Source organism: Eucyclogobius newberryi, unplaced genomic scaffold, assembly GCF_026437365.1.
Source record: "Eucyclogobius newberryi isolate DKJ021-1_F unplaced genomic scaffold, fEucNew1.0.hap1 SCAF_22, whole genome shotgun sequence".
NCBI classification, from domain to species: Eukaryota; Metazoa; Chordata; class Actinopteri; order Gobiiformes; family Gobiidae; genus Eucyclogobius; species Eucyclogobius newberryi.
In genome coordinates, this window is record NW_027315857.1 from 28,864,691 (window position 1) to 28,882,091 (window position 17,401).

The 17,401-nt window shown below is 55.9% G+C and overlaps 2 protein-coding genes and 1 long non-coding RNA gene across 3 annotated transcripts in view; 2 read left to right on the forward strand and 1 right to left on the reverse strand.

Moving 5' to 3' along the window:
* The first annotated feature begins 342 nt into the window (after window positions 1-342).
* On the forward strand, window positions 343-5,557 carry psmb6 (proteasome 20S subunit beta 6). Its single transcript, XM_072459087.1, has 7 exons — window positions 343-486; window positions 1,049-1,116; window positions 1,489-1,554; window positions 2,007-2,072; window positions 3,598-3,727; window positions 3,796-3,940; window positions 5,296-5,557. Exons 1-7 carry the CDS (start codon window positions 388-390, stop codon window positions 5,421-5,423), a joined length of 702 nt encoding a protein of 233 aa, XP_072315188.1. The 5' UTR covers window positions 343-387; the 3' UTR covers window positions 5,424-5,557.
* A 3,463-nt stretch (window positions 5,558-9,020) lies between these two features.
* Window positions 9,021-17,401, reverse strand: part of znhit1 (zinc finger, HIT-type containing 1) — a 16,065-nt gene continuing 7,684 nt past the window's right edge. The window contains exon 6 of the mRNA XM_072458567.1: window positions 9,021-9,307. Coding sequence (XP_072314668.1) covers window positions 9,286-9,307 — 22 coding nt within the window. The 3' untranslated portion in view covers window positions 9,021-9,285. The remainder of the gene's footprint in view (window positions 9,308-17,401) is intronic.
* The window catches only part of LOC140371429 (uncharacterized), a 16,338-nt gene continuing 13,384 nt past the window's right edge, over window positions 14,448-17,401 (forward strand). The window contains exons 1-2 of the long non-coding RNA XR_011928467.1: window positions 14,448-14,537; window positions 16,576-16,681. This is a non-coding gene — a long non-coding RNA (uncharacterized lncRNA). The remainder of the gene's footprint in view (window positions 14,538-16,575; window positions 16,682-17,401) is intronic.

A 17,401-nucleotide genomic window follows, 5' to 3' on the forward strand; every position in this document is an offset into this window, starting at 1 on the left:
CGTTTCAAAGCGCATGCGCCTCAGGGCTTCTAAACCGTGCCATAAAACAACATCAACAACAACAACAACAACAACAATCAGGCCACACGGCATGTTCTCTATGTCTGAGGTGTAAAAGAACCTTTAGAACACCGCGTCTGCCGCTGAAGAGGCTCATTTACACTGCGTTATTTAGACCGTGTCTGAAACGCGCCTGCGCAGAAAACAAGGACGTTTACATTATTTTGCATCTACAATTTAAGGAAGGTTTACGTGTAAAAATGTGTTATAAAGTAATGTAATTAATGACTATAACGTGACCGCTGTGTTAGTTTAACTCTGATGCTTTATGTTTACAGACTTTAAGAACAGGCGCGCGCTCTGCGTCACTGTTCAGACTGAGCCAAGATGGCGGCTGCAGCGTACATGATGCCGAGCTTTAGACAGAACATTTCTGCTCAAAACGACCTGGTTCCGGACTGGACCCGCACAGAAGTCAGCACCGGGGTGAGTCCACGTCTGCGGGACTAGAACCGGCTCCGTGTGGCCCGGTTTGAACGGGGAAAAAAAGACTAAAACTGCGGCTGAATGAGACAGCGTTTCTGCGGCTAACGGAGGCTAACGGCTAACCACAGAATAACACTGATGAACGGCTCAGACAAACTGAGAAAATAACCTTTGTTTAAATACTAATAAAACATGATATAATGTGTAATAAAACACTTCACCTGATGAACGCCTCGATCCTTGACTATAAATATGCACTTTTTTGTGACAGTGATTTAGAGATAATCTAATCTAGATAAATATAATAAAACGCCTCACAAATGAATAAATGTTTTCTCAATCATTTCACATTTTAGAATTCTTCTGTCTGAAATTCTATGCTTAGTCTTTTTTATATTTAAACAAAACGAACATTAAATGCACTAAAATGTTGATGTAATTGTTGTTGAATGTAGAGTTCAAAATAAGATGAATGGAGATAATACAGACCAGTTTATAATGTGGATAGTTTTAGTCCAGTCAAGTCTTGTACAGTCAAAGCTGAAGTGAAAGTGTGTTTCAGACGACCATCATGGCCGTGGAGTACGACGGAGGAGTCGTGATCGGAGCCGACTCCAGGACCACCACAGGGTAAGGGACCAGGGCCCGGGGCCCAGGGAGTGTGTGGGGCCCAGGCCCAGGGAGTGTGTGGGGCCCAGGCCCAGGGAGTGTGTGGGGCCCAGGCCCAGGGAGTGTGTGGGGCCCAGGCCCAGGGAGTGTGTGGGGCCCAGGCCCAGGGTGTGTGTGTGTGTGTGTGTGTGTGTGTGTGTGTGTGTGTGTGTGTGTGTGTGTGTGTGTGTGTGTGTGTGTGTGTGTGTGTGTGTGTGTGTGTGTGTGTGTGTGTGTGTGTGTGTGTGTGTGTGTGTGTGTGTGTGTGTGTGTGTGTGTGTGTGTGTGTGTGTGTGTGTGTGTGTGTGTGTGGGGCCGGAGAGAGTTTCAGAGCGTACGTTTGTGTGTTTTCAGAGCTTACATCGCCAACAGAGTGACGGACAAATTGACCCCGATCCACGACCGGATCTTCTGCTGCAGGTTTGTCTCTCGTAGAACTGTCCAACGTTCTAGAAGAACCCACTGGAACCTGAAGTTGGGGTCTTAACAGTGTCTCTGGTCCAGTTCTGGGGTCTTAACGGTGTCTCTGGTCCAGTTCTGGGGTCTTAACGGTGTCTCTGGTCCAGTTCTGGGGGTCTTAACGGTGTCTCTGGTCCAGTTCTGGGGGTCTTAACGGTGTCTCTGGTCCAGTTCTGGGGGTCTTAACGGTGTCTCTGGTCCAGTTCTGGGGTCTTAACGGTGTCTCTGGTCAGTTCTGGGGGTCTTAACGGTGTCTCTGGTCCAGTTCTGGGGTCTTAACGGTGTCTCTGGTCCAGTTCTGGGGGTCTTAACGGTGTCTCTGGTCCAGTTCTGGGGGTCTTAACGGTGTCTCTGGTCCAGTTCTGGGGGTCTTAACGGTGTCTCTGGTCCAGTTAACGGTGTCTCTGGTCCAGGTCCGGTTCTGCGGCGGACACTCAGGCCATCGCTGACGTCGTGGCCTATCAGCTCGGCTTCCACAGGTAAACACTCACCACAGGATCTAAGGGACTAAGAAGGAGACAAATGTTCACGTTTCAGACATAAATCTTTTGTCACTTTGACCAGAATCACCCAAACCCTGACTTGATCTCTTGCTAAAGCGCCGTGTTTCCACTGATGCTAACGACTGTGGAGCCTTAGCAACACAAAGCTAGCAAAGCACGTTAGCAACACAAAGCTAGCAAAGCACGTTAGCAACAGCTGTTTCCTGTTTATGGCACTCGCTTTGTCAAGAGCCACAACCTGATATTTCCAGGTCATAAAGCGTCTGACATGATCCAAAGACAGAGGTTCAAACGCCACGCCCCTCACACACACTAGCTTTAGCCACGCCCCTCACACACGCTAGCTTTAGCCACGCCCCTCACACACGCTAGCTTTAGCCACGCCCCTCACACACACTAGCTTTAGTCACGCCCCTCACACACACTAGCTTTAGCCACGCCCCTCACACACGCTAGCTTTAGCCACGCCCCTCACACACACTAGCTTTAGTCACCCCCCTCACACACACTAGCTTTAGCCACGCCCCTCACACACGCTAGCTTTAGTCACGCCCCTCACACACACTAGCTTTAGCCACGCCCCTCACACACGCTAGCTTTAGCCACGCCCCTCACACACACTAGCTTTAGTCACGCCCCTCACACACACTAGCTTTAGCCACGCCCCTCACACACGCTAGCTTTAGCCACGCCCCTCACACACACTAGCTTTAGCCACGCCCCTCACGCACGCTTGCTTTAGCCATGCCCCTCACAAACACTAGCTTTAGCCACGCCCCTCACACACACTAGCTTTAGTCACGCCCCTCACACACACTAGCTTTAGCCACGCCCCTCACACACACTAGCTTTAGTCACGCCCCTCACACACACTAGCTTTAGCCACGCCCCTCACACACACTAGCTTTAGCCACGCCCCTCACACACACTAGCTTTAGCCACGCCCCTCACGCACGCTTGCTTTAGCCACGCCCCTCACGCACACTAGCTTTAGCCACGCCCCTCACGCACGCTGGCTTTAGCCACGCCCCTCACACACACTAGCTTTAGCCACGCCCCTCACGCACGCTGGCTTTAGCCACGCCCCTCACGCACGCTAGCTGTAGCCACGCCCCTCACGCACGCTAGCTGTAGCCACGCCCCTCACGCACGCTAGCTGTAGCCACGCCCCTCACGCACGCTAGCTGTAGCCACGCCCCTCACACGCACGCTAGCTGTAGCCACGCCCCTCACACGCACGCTAGCTGTAGCCACGCCCCTCACGCACGCTAGCTGTAGCCACGCCCCTCACACGCACGCTAGCTGTAGCCACGCCCCTCACACGCACGCTAGCTGTAGCCACGCCCCTCACACGCACTAGCTGTAGCCACGCCCCTCACACATACAGTGGAATTACATCTTTATGTGACTCAGATGACTTCAGGAGTAAAAAGTACTTTTTTAGCAGTTTTGACCCTTTTGCTGTCGTCCTTGTTTCTTCCATGTCCTTGTTTGTGTTCAGCATTGAGCTGGATGAGCGCCCCCTGGTGGAGACGGCCGCTCACCTCTTCAAAGCCTCGTGTTACAGATACAGGGAGGAGCTGACTGCAGGGATCCTGGTGGCAGGGTGGGACCGACGCAAAGGAGGACAGGTGAGGCGGGAGCTGCCAGTGGTGTGAGGGCGTGGCAGGGCGTGGCATGTGACTGTGTTGTGCCTCAGGTGTACTGCGTGCCCATCGGGGGGATGTTGGTGCGTCAGCCCGTGTCAGTGGGAGGCAGCGGCAGCACCTACATCTACGGCTTCATGGATTCAAACTACAAACCCTCCATGAGCAAAGAGCAGTGTCTGGAGCTGACGACAGCAGGTACAGCACGGCGACCGCGCACGGCGGTGACCGCGCACGGCGGCCGCGCACGGCGACCGCGCACGGCGACTGCACTTGGCGACTGCACTTTTAAATCACGGCTGGGCGCTTTGGCTCTAGGGTTTTGTGTTCTATCTCCTCGGCTCTGACTCCTTGTCTCCTCGGCTCTGACTCCTTGTCTCCTCAGCTCTGACTCCTTGTCTCCTCAGCTCTGACTCCTCGTCTCCTCAGCTCTGACTCCTTGTCTCCTCGGCTCTGACTCTTTGTCTCCTCGGCTCTGACTCCTTGTCTCCTCGGCTCTGACTCTTTGTCTCCTCGGCTCTGACTCCTTGTCTCCTCGGCTCTGACTCTTTGTCTCCTCAGCTCTGACTCCTTGTCTCCTCAGCTCTGACTCCTTGTCTCCTCAGCTCTGACTCCTTGTCTCCTCAGCTCTGACTCCTTGTCTCCTCAGCTCTGACTCCTTGTCTCCTCAGCTCTGACTCCTTGTCTCCTCAGCTCCTGACTCCTTGTCTCCTCCGCTCTGACTCCTTGTCTCCTCAGCTCTGACTCTTTGTCTCCTCAGCTCTGACTCCTTGTCTCCTCAGCTCCTGACTCTTTGTCTCCTCAGCTCTGACTCCTTGTCTCCTCGGCTCTGACTCTTTGTCTCCTCAGCTCTGACTCCTTGTCTCCTCAGCTCTGACTCCTTGTCTCCTCAGCTCTGACTCCTCGTCTCCTCGGCTCTGACTCCTCGTCTCCTCGGCTCTGACTCTTTGTCTCCTCGGCTCTGACTCCTTGTCTCCTCGGCTCTGACTCTTTGTCTCCTCGGCTCTGACTCCTTGTCTCCTCAGCTCTGACTCCTTGTCTCCTCAGCTCTGACTCCTTGTCTCCTCAGCTCTGACTCCTTGTCTCCTCAGCTCTGACTCCTTGTCTCCTCAGCTCTGACTCCTTGTCTCCTCAGCTCTGACTCCTTGTCTCCTCAGCTCTGACTCCTCGTCTCCTCGGCTCTGACTCCTTGTCTCCTCGGCTCTGACTCCTTGTCTCCTCGGCTCTGACTCTTTGTCTCCTCGGCTCTGACTCCTTGTCTCCTCGGCTCTGACTCTTTGTCTCCTCGGCTCTGACTCCTTGTCTCCTCAGCTCTGACTCCTTGTCTCCTCGGCTCTGACTCCTTGTCTCCTCGGCTCTGACTCCTCGTCTCCTCGGCTCTGACTCCTCGTCTCCTCGGCTCTGACTCCTCGTCTCCTCGGCTCTGACTCTTTGTCTCCTCGGCTCTGACTCTTTGTCTCCTCGGCTCTGACTCCTTGTCTCCTCAGCTCTGACTCCTTGTCTCCTCAGCTCTGACTCCTTGTCTCCTCAGCTCTGACTCCTTGTCTCCTCAGCTCTGACCTTGGCCATGGAGAGAGATGGTTCTAGTGGAGGTGTCGTACGTTTGGCCTCGATCTCAGAAGAAGGAGTGGAACGACGTGTCATCCTGGGCAACCAGCTGCCCAAGATCTCCAAGCACTGAAGACCGGCCAACGCCCGGCTGGGCCACGCCCGGCTGGGCCACGCCCGGCTGGGCCACGCCCGGCTGGGCCACGCCCGGCTGGACCAGTTTGTACCAGTTTGATTTCCACTGTTCAATAAAATGACTTTAGTTTACGTCAGTGTTTCTCCTTTTATTCTCTTTTGGGTCAGTTTTTATTCAAACTTTATCCACACTTAGTTTAGAGCAGAAGTGAGAGGAAGCTGTGGTGAAGCTCTGGTGTAGCACCATCACAGAGCATCAGGACATCAGCACATCACAGAGCATCAGGACATCAGCACCATCACAGAGCATCAGGACATCAGCACATCACAGAGCATCAGGACATCAGCACCATCACAGAGCATCAGGACATCAGCACCATCACAGAGCATCAGGACATCAGCACCATCACAGAGCATCAGGACATCAGCACCATCACAGAGCATCAGGACATCAGCACCATCACAGAGCATCAGGACATCAGCACCATCACAGAGCATCAGGACATCAGCACCATCACAGAGCATCAGGACATCAGCACCATCACAGAGCATCAGGACATCAGCACCATCACAGAGCATCAGGACATCAGCACCATCACAGAGCATCAGGACATCAGCACATCACAGAGCATCAGGACATCAGCACCATCACAGAGCATCAGGACATCAGCACCATCACAGAGCATCAGGACATCAGCACCATCACAGAGCATCAGGACATCAGCACATCACAGAGCATCAGGACATCAGCACCATCACAGAGCATCAGGACATCAGCACCATCACAGAGCATCAGGACATCAGCACATCACAGAGCATCAGGACATCAGCACCATCACAGAGCATCAGGACATCAGCACCATCAACATCAACTTCTGTTTTGAGAACATTGTTCACTCCCGGACGGTGTTTTCCAAACAACAAGCCCTGGATGAACCGTGACCTGAAGGCTCTGCTGAAGGAGAAGAAGAGCCTTCAGGTCAGAACAAGGAGGAGCTGAGGAGGAAGATCAGGCAGGAGGAGGCTGGCTACAGGAGGAGCAGCTGCAGCAGAAGAACATTCAGGGAGTGGGAGGAGCCTGAAAACCATCTCGGGCTTCAAAATCCCCCCTGCCCAGACAGAGGGGGATCTACAGTGGGTGAATGATTTAAATGCTCACTTTTGCACAGACCCCTCCCCCTGCACAGACCCCTCCCCCTGCACAGCTGCATGCTCCCTCTTCCACAGCTGGACAATGCCCTGCATCTGTTCCTCTTCGCTTCTCTGCCCCGGACCATCAGCTCCCCACTTCGCCTGGACTCACCCGTCCCCCCAGCACACAGTCCCCCTGGACTCACCCGTCCCCCCAGCACACAGTCCCCCTGGACTCACCCGTCCCCCCAGCACACAGTCCCCCTGGACTCACCCGTCCCCCCAGCACACAGTCCCCCTGCCAACCACTGACTGTCACAGCAGCACAGGTGAGGAGTGAGCTGAAGAGGATTAAAGTGAGGAAGGAGCAGGACCTGAGGCATCAGCTCCAGGCTCCTTAAGTCCTGCAGATGAACTGTGTGGACTTATGGAGCATGTCTTCAACATGAGCCTGAAGCTGAGGCTGGTACCACAGGTCTGAAGACCTCCTGTCTGGTACCACAGGTCTGAAGACCTCCTGTCTGGTACCACAGGTCTGAAGACCTCCTGTCTGGTGCCTGTGCCCAAGACACCGCGCCCCAAAGACCTCAACAGCTTCAGGCCGGTGTCTCTCACGTCCTGATGAAGACACTGGAGCTGGTCCTGGACCACCTCCGCTCCACCGTGAGCTCAGCCATGGACCTGCTGCAGTTTGTATACGTCCTGACATCGGAGTGGAGGACGCCGTCATCTCCTGCTGCACCGCTCTCTCTCTCACCTGGAGAAGCCTGGCAGCTCTGTGAGGATCCTGTTCTTTCATCTCTCCAGCGCCTTCAACACCATCAGCTCCTGAGGGACAAGCTGGAGACGGCTCCTGAGGGACAAGCTGGAGACGGCTCCTGAGGGACAAACTGGAGACGGCTGGTGTGGAATACGACCTGCAGTGTCAGGGACCTGCAGTGTGGGGGACCTGCAGTGTGGGGGACCTGCAGTGTGGGGGACCTGCAGTGTGGGGGACCTGCAGTGTGGGGGCCCCAGGGCACTGTCCTCGCGCCCTTTCTCTTCACCCTCTACACTGCAGACTTCAGACATGGACAGCTGTGTCCTGCAGAAGTTCTCTGACCACTCTGCCATCATGGGACTCATCACAGACGACGATGAGGAGGACAGAGGACAGAGGACAGAGGAGCAGGACTTTGTGGAACCTCCTCCTCATCAACGCGGGGAAGACCAAGGACAGGCCACGCCCCCCTCACCAGTGAACATCCAGGGACGGGACATTGAGACAGTGACTCATACAAGGACCTGGTGTTTCATCTGAACCACAAACTGGACTCATAACACAGACTGAACAGAGTCAGAGTGGACTCTACCTCCTGAGGAGACTCAGGTCTTTTGGAGTGACAGGGCCACTCCTGACAGGGCCGCTCCTGACAGGGCCGCTCCTGACAGGGCCACTCCTGACAGGGCCGCTCCTGACAGGGCCACTCCTGACAGGGCCGCTCCTGACAGGGCCGCTCCTGACAGGGCCCCTCCTGAAGGCCTTCTCCTCCTCTGTGGTGCATCAGCTCCTGTAGGTGTGGTCATCACAGAGGGAGAGGAAGAAGCTGGACAAAGCTCCGTCCTGGACTGTCCTCTGGACTCGGTGCAGGAGGTGGGGGACAGAAGGGTCCTGGCTAAACTCACATCTATGCTGGACCATGAGTGTCGCCCCCTGCAGGACACTCTGTCCCCTGCAGGACTCTGTCCCCTGCAGGACACTCTGTTCCCTGCAGGACACTCTGTTCCCTGCAGGACACTCTGTCCCCTGCAGGACACTCTGTTCCCTGCAGGACACTCTGTCCCCTGCAGGACACACTGTCCCCTGCAGGACACTCTGTCCCCTGCAGGACACTCTGTCCCCTGCAGGACACACTGTCCTTCTGCTGATGTCAGACTTTAGAACAAACACTGTTCGTCCTGAACATGTGAAATCCATGTGCTGTCGTGATCACATGACATGGTGTTTATTTATTTATTTATTTATTTGTCAATGGGAGGTTTTGTTTATAAAAGATCTTCTACTGAGAGTGTTTTTCAGACTTCCTATAAATGATCTGTTCTTTTCCTCTGGATCTTCCTGCGTTGCAACAATGAAATTTCCCCATGTGGGACAATAAAGGATGATCTTATATCTTATATAATATATATATATTTATATAATGTATATATATATACATATATGTATTTATATATATATATATATTATATATATTTATTTTATATATAATATATACATTTTTAATTTTATATATATTTATTTTTAATTTTGTATATATATTATATTTATATATATAATATAAATATAATATATATATATATTCTGAAGGTCATTAATGACAGTTTGAGTTCAGACAGAGATAAAACTACAGAAGTTTCATTTCACAAAACACTTTACTTTTGGGTTAGTTTCTGCACATTTACAGTGACCTACGGCCAAAAGGTTCTGAGTTCAAGTCCCAACTCTGAACAAACAAAATACACATAAATGTCCAGAAAAACATGTATTTATAATGTATTTCACTCAAAGTACTTTTTATACTTGTACTGAAGTAGATCTTTGAATACTTTTACTCCAAAGCTGGACTGAGGACTTGTGACTCTTATGAGCCCAGCTCAGTCACTCAGAGGCGGGATCTGTGAGTGACAACAGCAGGAGCCAATCACGTCCAAGCTCAGCGTGCGTGACCAGCAGGAGGCGCTGTGGGAGGTCACAGAGTCCACTTCAGACACCTGCAGGAGAAGAAGTCAGACCTGAGGAACGTCTGAGGAACATGAGAGGAACATGAGAGAGAACATGAGAGGGTCTCTGGTCTCTGGTCCTGGTCTCTGGTCCTGGTCTCTGGTCTCTGGTCCTGGTCTCTGGTCCTGGTCTCTGGTCCTGGTCTCTGGTCTCTGGTCCTGGTCTCTGGTCCTGGTCTCTGGTCCTGGTCTCTGGTCCTGGTCTCTGGTCCTGGTCTCTGGTCCTGGTCTCTGGTCCTGGTCTCTGGTCCTGGTCTCTGGTCTCTGGTCCTGGTCTCTGTCCTGGTCTCTGGTCCTGGTCTCTGGTCCTGGTCTCTGGTCTCTGGTCCTGGTCTCTGGTCTCTGGTCCTGGTCTCTGGTCCTGGTCTCTGGTCTCTGGTCCTGGTCTCTGGTCTCTGGTCCTGGTCTCTGGTCTCTGGTCTCTGGTCTCTGGTCCTGGTCTCTGGTCTCTGGTCTCTGGTCCTGGTCTCTGGTCCTGGTCTCTGGTCTCTGGTCTCTGGTCTCTGGTCCTGGTCTCTGGTCCTGGTCTCTGGTCTCTGGTCTCTGGTCCTGGTCTCTGGTCTCTGGTCCTGGTCTCTGGTCCTGGTCTCTGGTCCTGGTCTCTGGTCTCTGGTCTCTGGTCCTGGTCTCTGGTCTCTGGTCCTGGTCTCTGGTCCTGGTCTCTGGTCTCTGGTCTCTGGTCCTGGTCTCTGGTCTCTGGTCTCTGGTCCTGGTCTCTGGTCTCTGGTCCTGGTCTCTGGTCCTGGTCTCTGGTCTCTGGTCTCTGGTCCTGGTCTCTGGTCCTGGTCTCTGGTCCTGGTCTCTGTCCTGGTCTCTGGTCCTGGTCTCTGTCCTGGTCTCTGGTCCTGGTCTCTGGTCTCTGGTCCTGGTCTCTGGTCCTGGTCTCTGGTCTCTGGTCCTGGTCTCTGGTCCTGGTCTCTGGTTTCTGGTCTCTGGTCTCTGGTCCTGGTCTCTGGTTTCTGGTCTCTGGTCTCTGGTCTCTGGTCTCTGGTCCTGGTCTCTGGTCTCTGGTCTCTGGTCCTGGTCTCTGGTCTCTGGTCCTGGTCTCTGGTCCTGGTCTCTGGTCCTGGTCTCTGGTCCTGGTCTCTGTCCTGGTCTCTGGTCCTGGTCTCTGTCCTGGTCTCTGGTCCTGGTCTCTGGTCTCTGGTCCTGGTCTCTGGTCCTGGTCTCTGGTCCTGGTCTCTGGTCCTGGTCTCTGGTCCTGGTCTCTGGTCCTGGTCTCTGGTTTCTGGTCTCTGGTCTCTGGTCCTGGTCTCTGGTTTCTGGTCTCTGGTCTCTGGTCTCTGGTCTCTGGTCCTGGTCTCTGGTCTCTGTCCTGGTCTCTGGTCCTGGTCTCTGGTCCTGGTCTCTGGTCTCTGTCCTGGTCTCTGGTCCTGGTCTCTGGTCCTGGTCTTTGGTCCTGGTCTCTGGTCTCTGTCCTGGTCTCTGGTCCTGGTCTCTGGTCCTGGTCTCTGTCCTGGTCTCTGTCCTGGTCTCTGTCCTGGTCTCTGGTCTCTGTCCTGGTCTCTGGTCTCTGTCCTGGTCTCTGGTCTCTGGTCCTGGTCTCTGGTCTATGGTCCTGGTCTTTGGTCCTGGTCTCTGGTCCTGGTCTCTGGTCTCTGGTCCTGGTCTCTGGTCCTGGTCTCTGGTCTCTGGTCCTGGTCTCTGGTCCTGGTCTCTGGTCCTGGTCTCTGGTCTCTGGTCCTGGTCTCTGGTCCTGGTCTCTGGTCCTGGTCTCTGGTCCTGGTCTCTGGTCCTGGTCTCTGGTCCTGGTCTCTGGTCCTGGTCTCTGGTCCTGGTCTCTGGTCCTGGTCTCTGGTCCTGGTCTCTGGTCCTGGTCTCTGGTCTCTGGTCCTGGTCTCTGTCCTGGTCTCTGGTCCTGGTCTCTGGTCCTGGTCTCTGGTCTCTGGTCCTGGTCTCTGGTCTCTGGTCCTGGTCTCTGGTCCTGGTCTCTGGTCTCTGGTCCTGGTCTCTGGTCTCTGGTCCTGGTCTCTGGTCTCTGGTCTCTGGTCTCTGGTCCTGGTCTCTGGTCTCTGGTCTCTGGTCTCTGGTCCTGGTCTCTGGTCCTGGTCTCTGGTCTCTGGTCTCTGGTCTCTGGTCTCTGGTCCTGGTCTCTGGTCCTGGTCTCTGGTCTCTGGTCTCTGGTCCTGGTCTCTGGTCTCTGGTCCTGGTCTCTGGTCCTGGTCTCTGGTCCTGGTCTCTGGTCTCTGGTCTCTGGTCCTGGTCTCTGGTCTCTGGTCCTGGTCTCTGGTCCTGGTCTCTGGTCTCTGGTCTCTGGTCCTGGTCTCTGGTCTCTGGTCCTGGTCTCTGGTCTCTGGTCTCTGGTCCTGGTCTCTGGTCCTGGTCTCTGGTCCTGGTCTCTGGTCCTGGTCTCTGTCCTGGTCTCTGGTCCTGGTCTCTGTCCTGGTCTCTGGTCCTGGTCTCTGGTCTCTGGTCCTGGTCTCTGGTCCTGGTCTCTGGTCCTGGTCTCTGGTCTCTGGTCCTGGTCTCTGGTCTCTGGTCCTGGTCTCTGGTCCTGGTCTCTGGTCTCTGGTCTCTGGTCCTGGTCTCTGGTCCTGGTCTCTGGTCCTGGTCTCTGGTCCTGGTCTCTGTCCTGGTCTCTGGTCCTGGTCTCTGTCCTGGTCTCTGGTCCTGGTCTCTGGTCTCTGGTCCTGGTCTCTGGTCCTGGTCTCTGGTCTCTGGTCCTGGTCTCTGGTCCTGGTCTCTGGTCCTGGTCTCTGGTTTCTGGTCTCTGGTCTCTGGTCCTGGTCTCTGGTTTCTGGTCTCTGGTCTCTGGTCTCTGGTCTCTGGTCCTGGTCTCTGGTCTCTGGTCTCTGGTCCTGGTCTCTGGTCCTGGTCTCTGGTCCTGGTCTCTGGTCTCTGGTCTCTGGTCCTGGTCTCTGGTCTCTGGTCTCTGGTCCTGGTCTCTGGTCTCTGGTCCTGGTCTCTGGTCCTGGTCTCTGGTCCTGGTCTCTGGTCCTGGTCTCTGTCCTGGTCTCTGGTCCTGGTCTCTGTCCTGGTCTCTGGTCCTGGTCTCTGGTCTCTGGTCCTGGTCTCTGGTCCTGGTCTCTGGTCTCTGGTCCTGGTCTCTGGTCCTGGTCTCTGGTCCTGGTCTCTGGTTTCTGGTCTCTGGTCTCTGGTCCTGGTCTCTGGTTTCTGGTCTCTGGTCTCTGGTCTCTGGTCCTGGTCTCTGGTCTCTGTCCTGGTCTCTGGTCCTGGTCTCTGGTCCTGGTCTCTGGTCTCTGTCCTGGTCTCTGGTCCTGGTCTCTGGTCCTGGTCTTTGGTCCTGGTCTCTGGTCTCTGTCCTGGTCTCTGGTCCTGGTCTCTGGTCCTGGTCTCTGTCCTGGTCTCTGTCCTGGTCTCTGTCCTGGTCTCTGGTCTCTGTCCTGGTCTCTGGTCTATGGTCCTGGTCTTTGGTCCTGGTCTCTGGTCCTGGTCTCTGGTCTTTGGTCCTGGTCTCTGGTCCTGGTCTCGGTCCTGGTCTCTGGTCTCTGGTCCTGGTCTCTGGTCCTGGTCTCTGTCCTGGTCTCTTGTCCTGGTCTCTGGTCCTGGTCTCTGGTCTCTGGTCCTGGTCTCTGGTCTCTGGTCTCTGGTCTCTGGTCCTGGTCTCTGGTCCTGGTCTCTGGTCCTGGTCTCTGGTCTCTGGTCTCTGGTCCTGGTCTCTGGTTCTGGTCTCTGGTCTCTGGTCTCTGGTCCTGGTCTCTGGTCATGGTCTCTGGTCCTGGTCTCTGGTCTCTGGTCCTGGTCTCTGGTCCTGGTCTCTGGTCTCTGGTCCTGGTCTCTGGTCTCTGGTCTCTGGTCTCTGGTCCTGGTCTCTGGTCCTGGTCTCTGGTCCTGGTCTCTGGTCCTGGTCTCTGGTCTCTGGTCCTGGTCTCTGGTCCTGGTCTCTGGTCCTGGTCTCTGGTCTCTGGTCCTGGTCTCTGGTCCTGGTCTCTGGTCCTGGTCTCTGGTCCTGGTCTCTGGTCTCTGGTCCTGGTCTCTGGTCTCTGGTCTCTGGTCTCTGGTCCTGGTCTCTGGTCCTGGTCTCTGGTCCTGGTCTCTGGTTTCTGGTCTCTGGTCTCTGGTCCTGGTCTCTGGTCTCTGGTCCTGGTCTCTGGTCTCTGTCCTGGTCTCTGGTCCTGGTCTCTGGTCCTGGTCTCTGGTCTCTGTCCTGGTCTCTGGTCCTGGTCTCTGGTTTCTGGTCTCTGGTCTCTGGTCTCTGGTCTCTGGTCCTGGTCTCTGGTCTCTGTCCTGGTCTCTGGTCCTGGTCTCTGGTCCTGGTCTCTGGTCTCTGTCCTGGTCTCTGTCCTGGTCTCTGGTCTCTGTCCTGGTCTCTGGTCTCTGTCCTGGTCTCTGGTCTCTGGTCCTGGTCTCTGGTCTATGGTCCTGGTCTTTGGTCCTGGTCTCTGGTCCTGGTCTCTGGTCTTTGGTCCTGGTCTCTGGTCCTGGTCTCTGTCCTGGTCTCTTGTCCTGGTCTCTGGTCCTGGTCTCTGGTCTCTGGTCTCTGGTCCTGGTCTCTGGTCTCTGGTCCTGGTCTCTGGTCCTGGTCTCTGGTCTCTGGTCTCTGGTCCTGGTCTCTGGTCCTGGTCTCTGGTCCTGGTCTCTGGTCTCTGGTCCTGGTCTCTGGTCTCTGGTCTCTGGTCTCTGGTCTCTGGTCCTGGTCTCTGGTCTCTGGTCCTGGTCTCTGGTCCTGGTCTCTGGTCCTGGTCTCTGGTCTCTGGTCCTGGTCTCTGGTCCTGGTCTCTGGTCCTGGTCTCTGGTCTCTGGTCTCTGGTCTCTGGTCCTGGTCTCTGGTCCTGGTCTCTGGTCCTGGTCTCTGGTCTCTGGTCTCTGGTCCTGGTCTCTGGTCCTGGTCTCTGGTCTCTGGTCTCTGGTCCTGGTCTCTGGTCCTGGTCTCTGGTCCTGGTCCTGGTCTCTGGTCCTGGTCTCTGGTCCTGGTCTCTGGTCCTGGTCCTGGTCTTTGGTCCTGGTCTCTGGTCCTGGTCTCTGGTCCTGGTCTCTGGTCCTGGTCCTGGTCTTTGGTCCTGGTCTCTGGTCCTGGTCTTTGGTCCTGGTCTCTGGTCCTGGTCTCTGGTCTCTGGTCCTGGTCTTTGGTCCTGGTCTCTGGTCCTGGTCTCTGGTCCTGGTCTCTGGTCCTGGTCCTGGTCTTTGGTCCTGGTCTCTGGTCCTGGTCTCTGGTCTCTGGTCTCTGGTCCTGGTCTCTGGTCTCTGGTCCTGGTCTCTGGTCCTGGTCTCTGGTCCTGGTCTCTGGTCTCTGGTCTCTGGTCTCTGGTCTCTGGTCCTGGTCTCTGGTCCTGGTCTCTGGTCCTGGTCTCTGGTCTCTGGTCCTGGTCTCTGGTCTCTGGTCCTGGTCTCTGGTCCTGGTCTCTGGTCCTGGTCTCTGGTCTCTGGTCTCTGGTCTCTGGTCCTGGTCTCTGGTCCTGGTCTCTGGTCTCTGGTCTCTGGTCTCTGGTCCTGGTCTCTGTCCTGGTCTCTGGTCCTGGTCTCTGGTCTCTGGTCCTGGTCTCTGGTCTCTGGTCCTGGTCTCTGGTCCTGGTCTCTGGTCTCTGGTCCCTGGTCTCTGGTCTCTGGTCCTGGTCTCTGGTCCTGGTCTCTGGTCTCTGGTCCTGGTCTCTGGTCTCTGGTCCTGGTCTCTGGTCTCTGGTCCTGGTCTCTGGTCTCTGGTCTCTGGTCTCTGGTCCTGGTCTCTGGTCCTGGTCTCTGGTCTCTGGTCTCTGGTCTCTGGTCCTGGTCTCTGGTCCTGGTCTCTGGTCTCTGGTCTCTGGTCCTGGTATGTGGTCCTGGTCTCTGGTCCTGGTCTCTGGTCCTGGTCTCTGGTCCTGGTCTCTGGTCTCTGGTCTCTGGTCCTGGTCTCTGGTCTCTGGTCCTGGTCTCTGGTCCTGGTATTTGGTCCTGGTCTCTGGTCCTGGTATTTGGTCCTGGTCTCTGGTCCTGGTCTCTGGTCTCTGGTCTCTGGTCCTGGTCTCTGGTCCTGGTATTTGGTCCTGGTCTCTGGTCCTGGTCTCTGGTCCTGGTCTCTGGTCCTGGTCTCAGGTCTCAGGTCTCTGGTCTCTGGTCTCTGGTCTCTGGTCCTGGTCTCTGGTCTCTGGTCCTGGTCTCTGGTCCTGGTCTCTGGTCCTGGTCCTGGTCTATGGTCCTGGTCTCAGGTCTCTGGTCCTGGTCTCTGGTCTCTGGTCTCTGGTCCTGGTCCTGGTCTTTGGTCCTGGTCTCTGGTCCTGGTCTCTGGTCTCTGGTCCTGGTCTCTGGTCTCTGGTCCTGGTCTCTGGTCCTGGTCTCTGGTCCTGGTCTCTGGTCTCTGGTCTCTGGTCTCTGGTCCTGGTCTCTGGTCTCTGGTCTCTGGTCCTGGTCTCTGGTCCTGGTCTCTGGTCCTGGTCTCTGGTCCTGGTCTCTGGTCCTGGTCTCTGGTCTCTGGTCTCTGGTCCTGGTCTCTGGTCCTGGTCTCTGGTCTCTGGTCCTGGTCTCTGGTCTCTGGTCCTGGTCTCTGGTCTCTGGTCCTGGTCTCTGGTCCTGGTCTCTGGTCCTGGTCTCTGGCCTCTGGTCTCTGGTCTCTGGTCTCTGGTCCTGGTCTCTGGTCTCTGGTCCTGGTCTTTGGTCCTGGTCTCTGGTCCTGGTCTCTGGTCTCTGGTCTCTGGTCCCTGGTCCTGGTCCTGGTCTTTGGTCCTGGTCTCTGGTCCTGGTCTCTGGTCTCTGGTCCTGGTCTCTGGTCCTGGTCCTGGTCTTTGGTCCTGGTCTCTGGTCCTGGTCCTGGTCTTTGGTCCTGGTCTCTGGTCCTGGTCTCTGGTCCTGGTCTCTGGTCCTGGTCTTTGGTCCTGGTCTCTGGTCCTGGTCTCTGGTCCTGGTCCTGGTCTCTGGTCCTGGTCTCTGGTCCTGGTCTTTGGTCCTGGTCTCTGGTCTCTGGTCTCTGGTCTCTGGTCCTGGTCTCTGGTCCTGGTCTCTGGTCCTGGTCTTTGGTCCTGGTCTCTGGTCTCTGGTCTCTGGTCCTGGTCTCTGGTCTCTGGTCTCTGGTCCTGGTCTCTGGTCCTGGTCTCTGGTCCTGGTCTCTGGTCCTGGTATTTGGTCCTGGTCTCTGGTCCTGGTCTCAGGTCTCAGGTCTCAGGTCTCTGGTCTCTGGTCTCTGGTCTCTGGTCTCTGGTCCTGGTCTCTGGTCCTGGTCTTTGGTCCTGGTCTCTGGTCCTGGTCCTGGTCTCTGGTCCTGGTCTCTGGTCCTGGTCTTTGGTCCTGGTCTCTGGTCTCTGGTCTCTGGTCTCTGGTCCTGGTCTCTGGTCCTGGTCTCTGGTCCTGGTCTCAGGTCTCTGGTCCTGGTCTCTGGTCTCTGGTCTCAGGTCTCTGGTCCTGGTCCTGGTCTCTGGTCCTGGTCTCTGGTCCTTGGTCTCTGGTCTCTGGTCTCTGGTCTCAGGTCTCTGGTCCTGGTCCTGGTCTTTGGTCCTGGTCTCTGGTCTCTGGTCCTGGTCTCTGGTCCTGGTCCTGGTCTCTGGTCCTGGTCTCTGGTCCTGGTCTTTGGTCCTGGTCTCTGGTCTCTGGTCTCTGGTCTCTGGTCCTGGTCTCTGGTCCTGGTATTTGGTCCTGGTCTCTGGTCCTGGTCTCTGGTCCTGGTCTCTGGTCCTGGTCTCTGGTCTCTGGTCCTGGTCTCTGGTCCTGGTCTCTGGTCCTGACCTGGTATTTGGTCCTGGTCTCTGGTCCTGGTCTCTGGTCCTGGTCTCTGGTCCTGACCTGGTATTTGGTCCTGGTCTCTGGTCCTGGTCTCTGGTCCTGGTCTCTGGTCCTGGTCTCTGGTCCTGGTCTCTGGTCCTGGTCTCTGGTCCTGGTCTCTGGTCCTGGTCTCAGGTCTCTGGTCTCTGGTCTCAGGTCCCTGGTCCCTGGTCTCAGGTCTCTGGTCTCTGGTCTCAGGTCCCTGGTCCCTGGTCTCAGGTCTCTGGTCTCTGGTCCTGGTCTTTGGTCCTGGTCTCTGGTCCTGGTCTCTGGTCCTGGTCCTGACCTGGTATTTGGTCCTGGTCTCTGGTCCTGGTCTCTGGTCCTGGTCTCTGGTCCTGGTCTCTGGTCCTGGTATTTGGTCCTGGTCTCTGGTCCTGGTCTCTGGTCCTGGTATTTGGTCCTGGTCCCTGGTCTCTGGTCTCAGGTCCCTGGTCCCTGGTCTCAGGTCTCTGGTCT

What these genes read in the sequence shown, in the direction of transcription:
- psmb6 (XM_072459087.1), top strand. Translation starts at nt 388, where the DNA reads ATGGCGGCTGCAGCGTACATGATGCCGAGCTTTAGACAGAACATTTCT. An exon ending in GCACAGAAGTCAGCACCGGG is followed by an intron (nt 487 to 1,048) that starts GTGAGTCCACGT and finishes AGTGTGTTTCAG; the next exon opens with ACGACCATCATGGCCGTGGA. An exon ending in TCTGGAGCTGACGACAGCAG is followed by an intron (nt 3,941 to 5,295) that starts GTACAGCACGGC and finishes TTGTCTCCTCAG; the next exon opens with CTCTGACCTTGGCCATGGAG.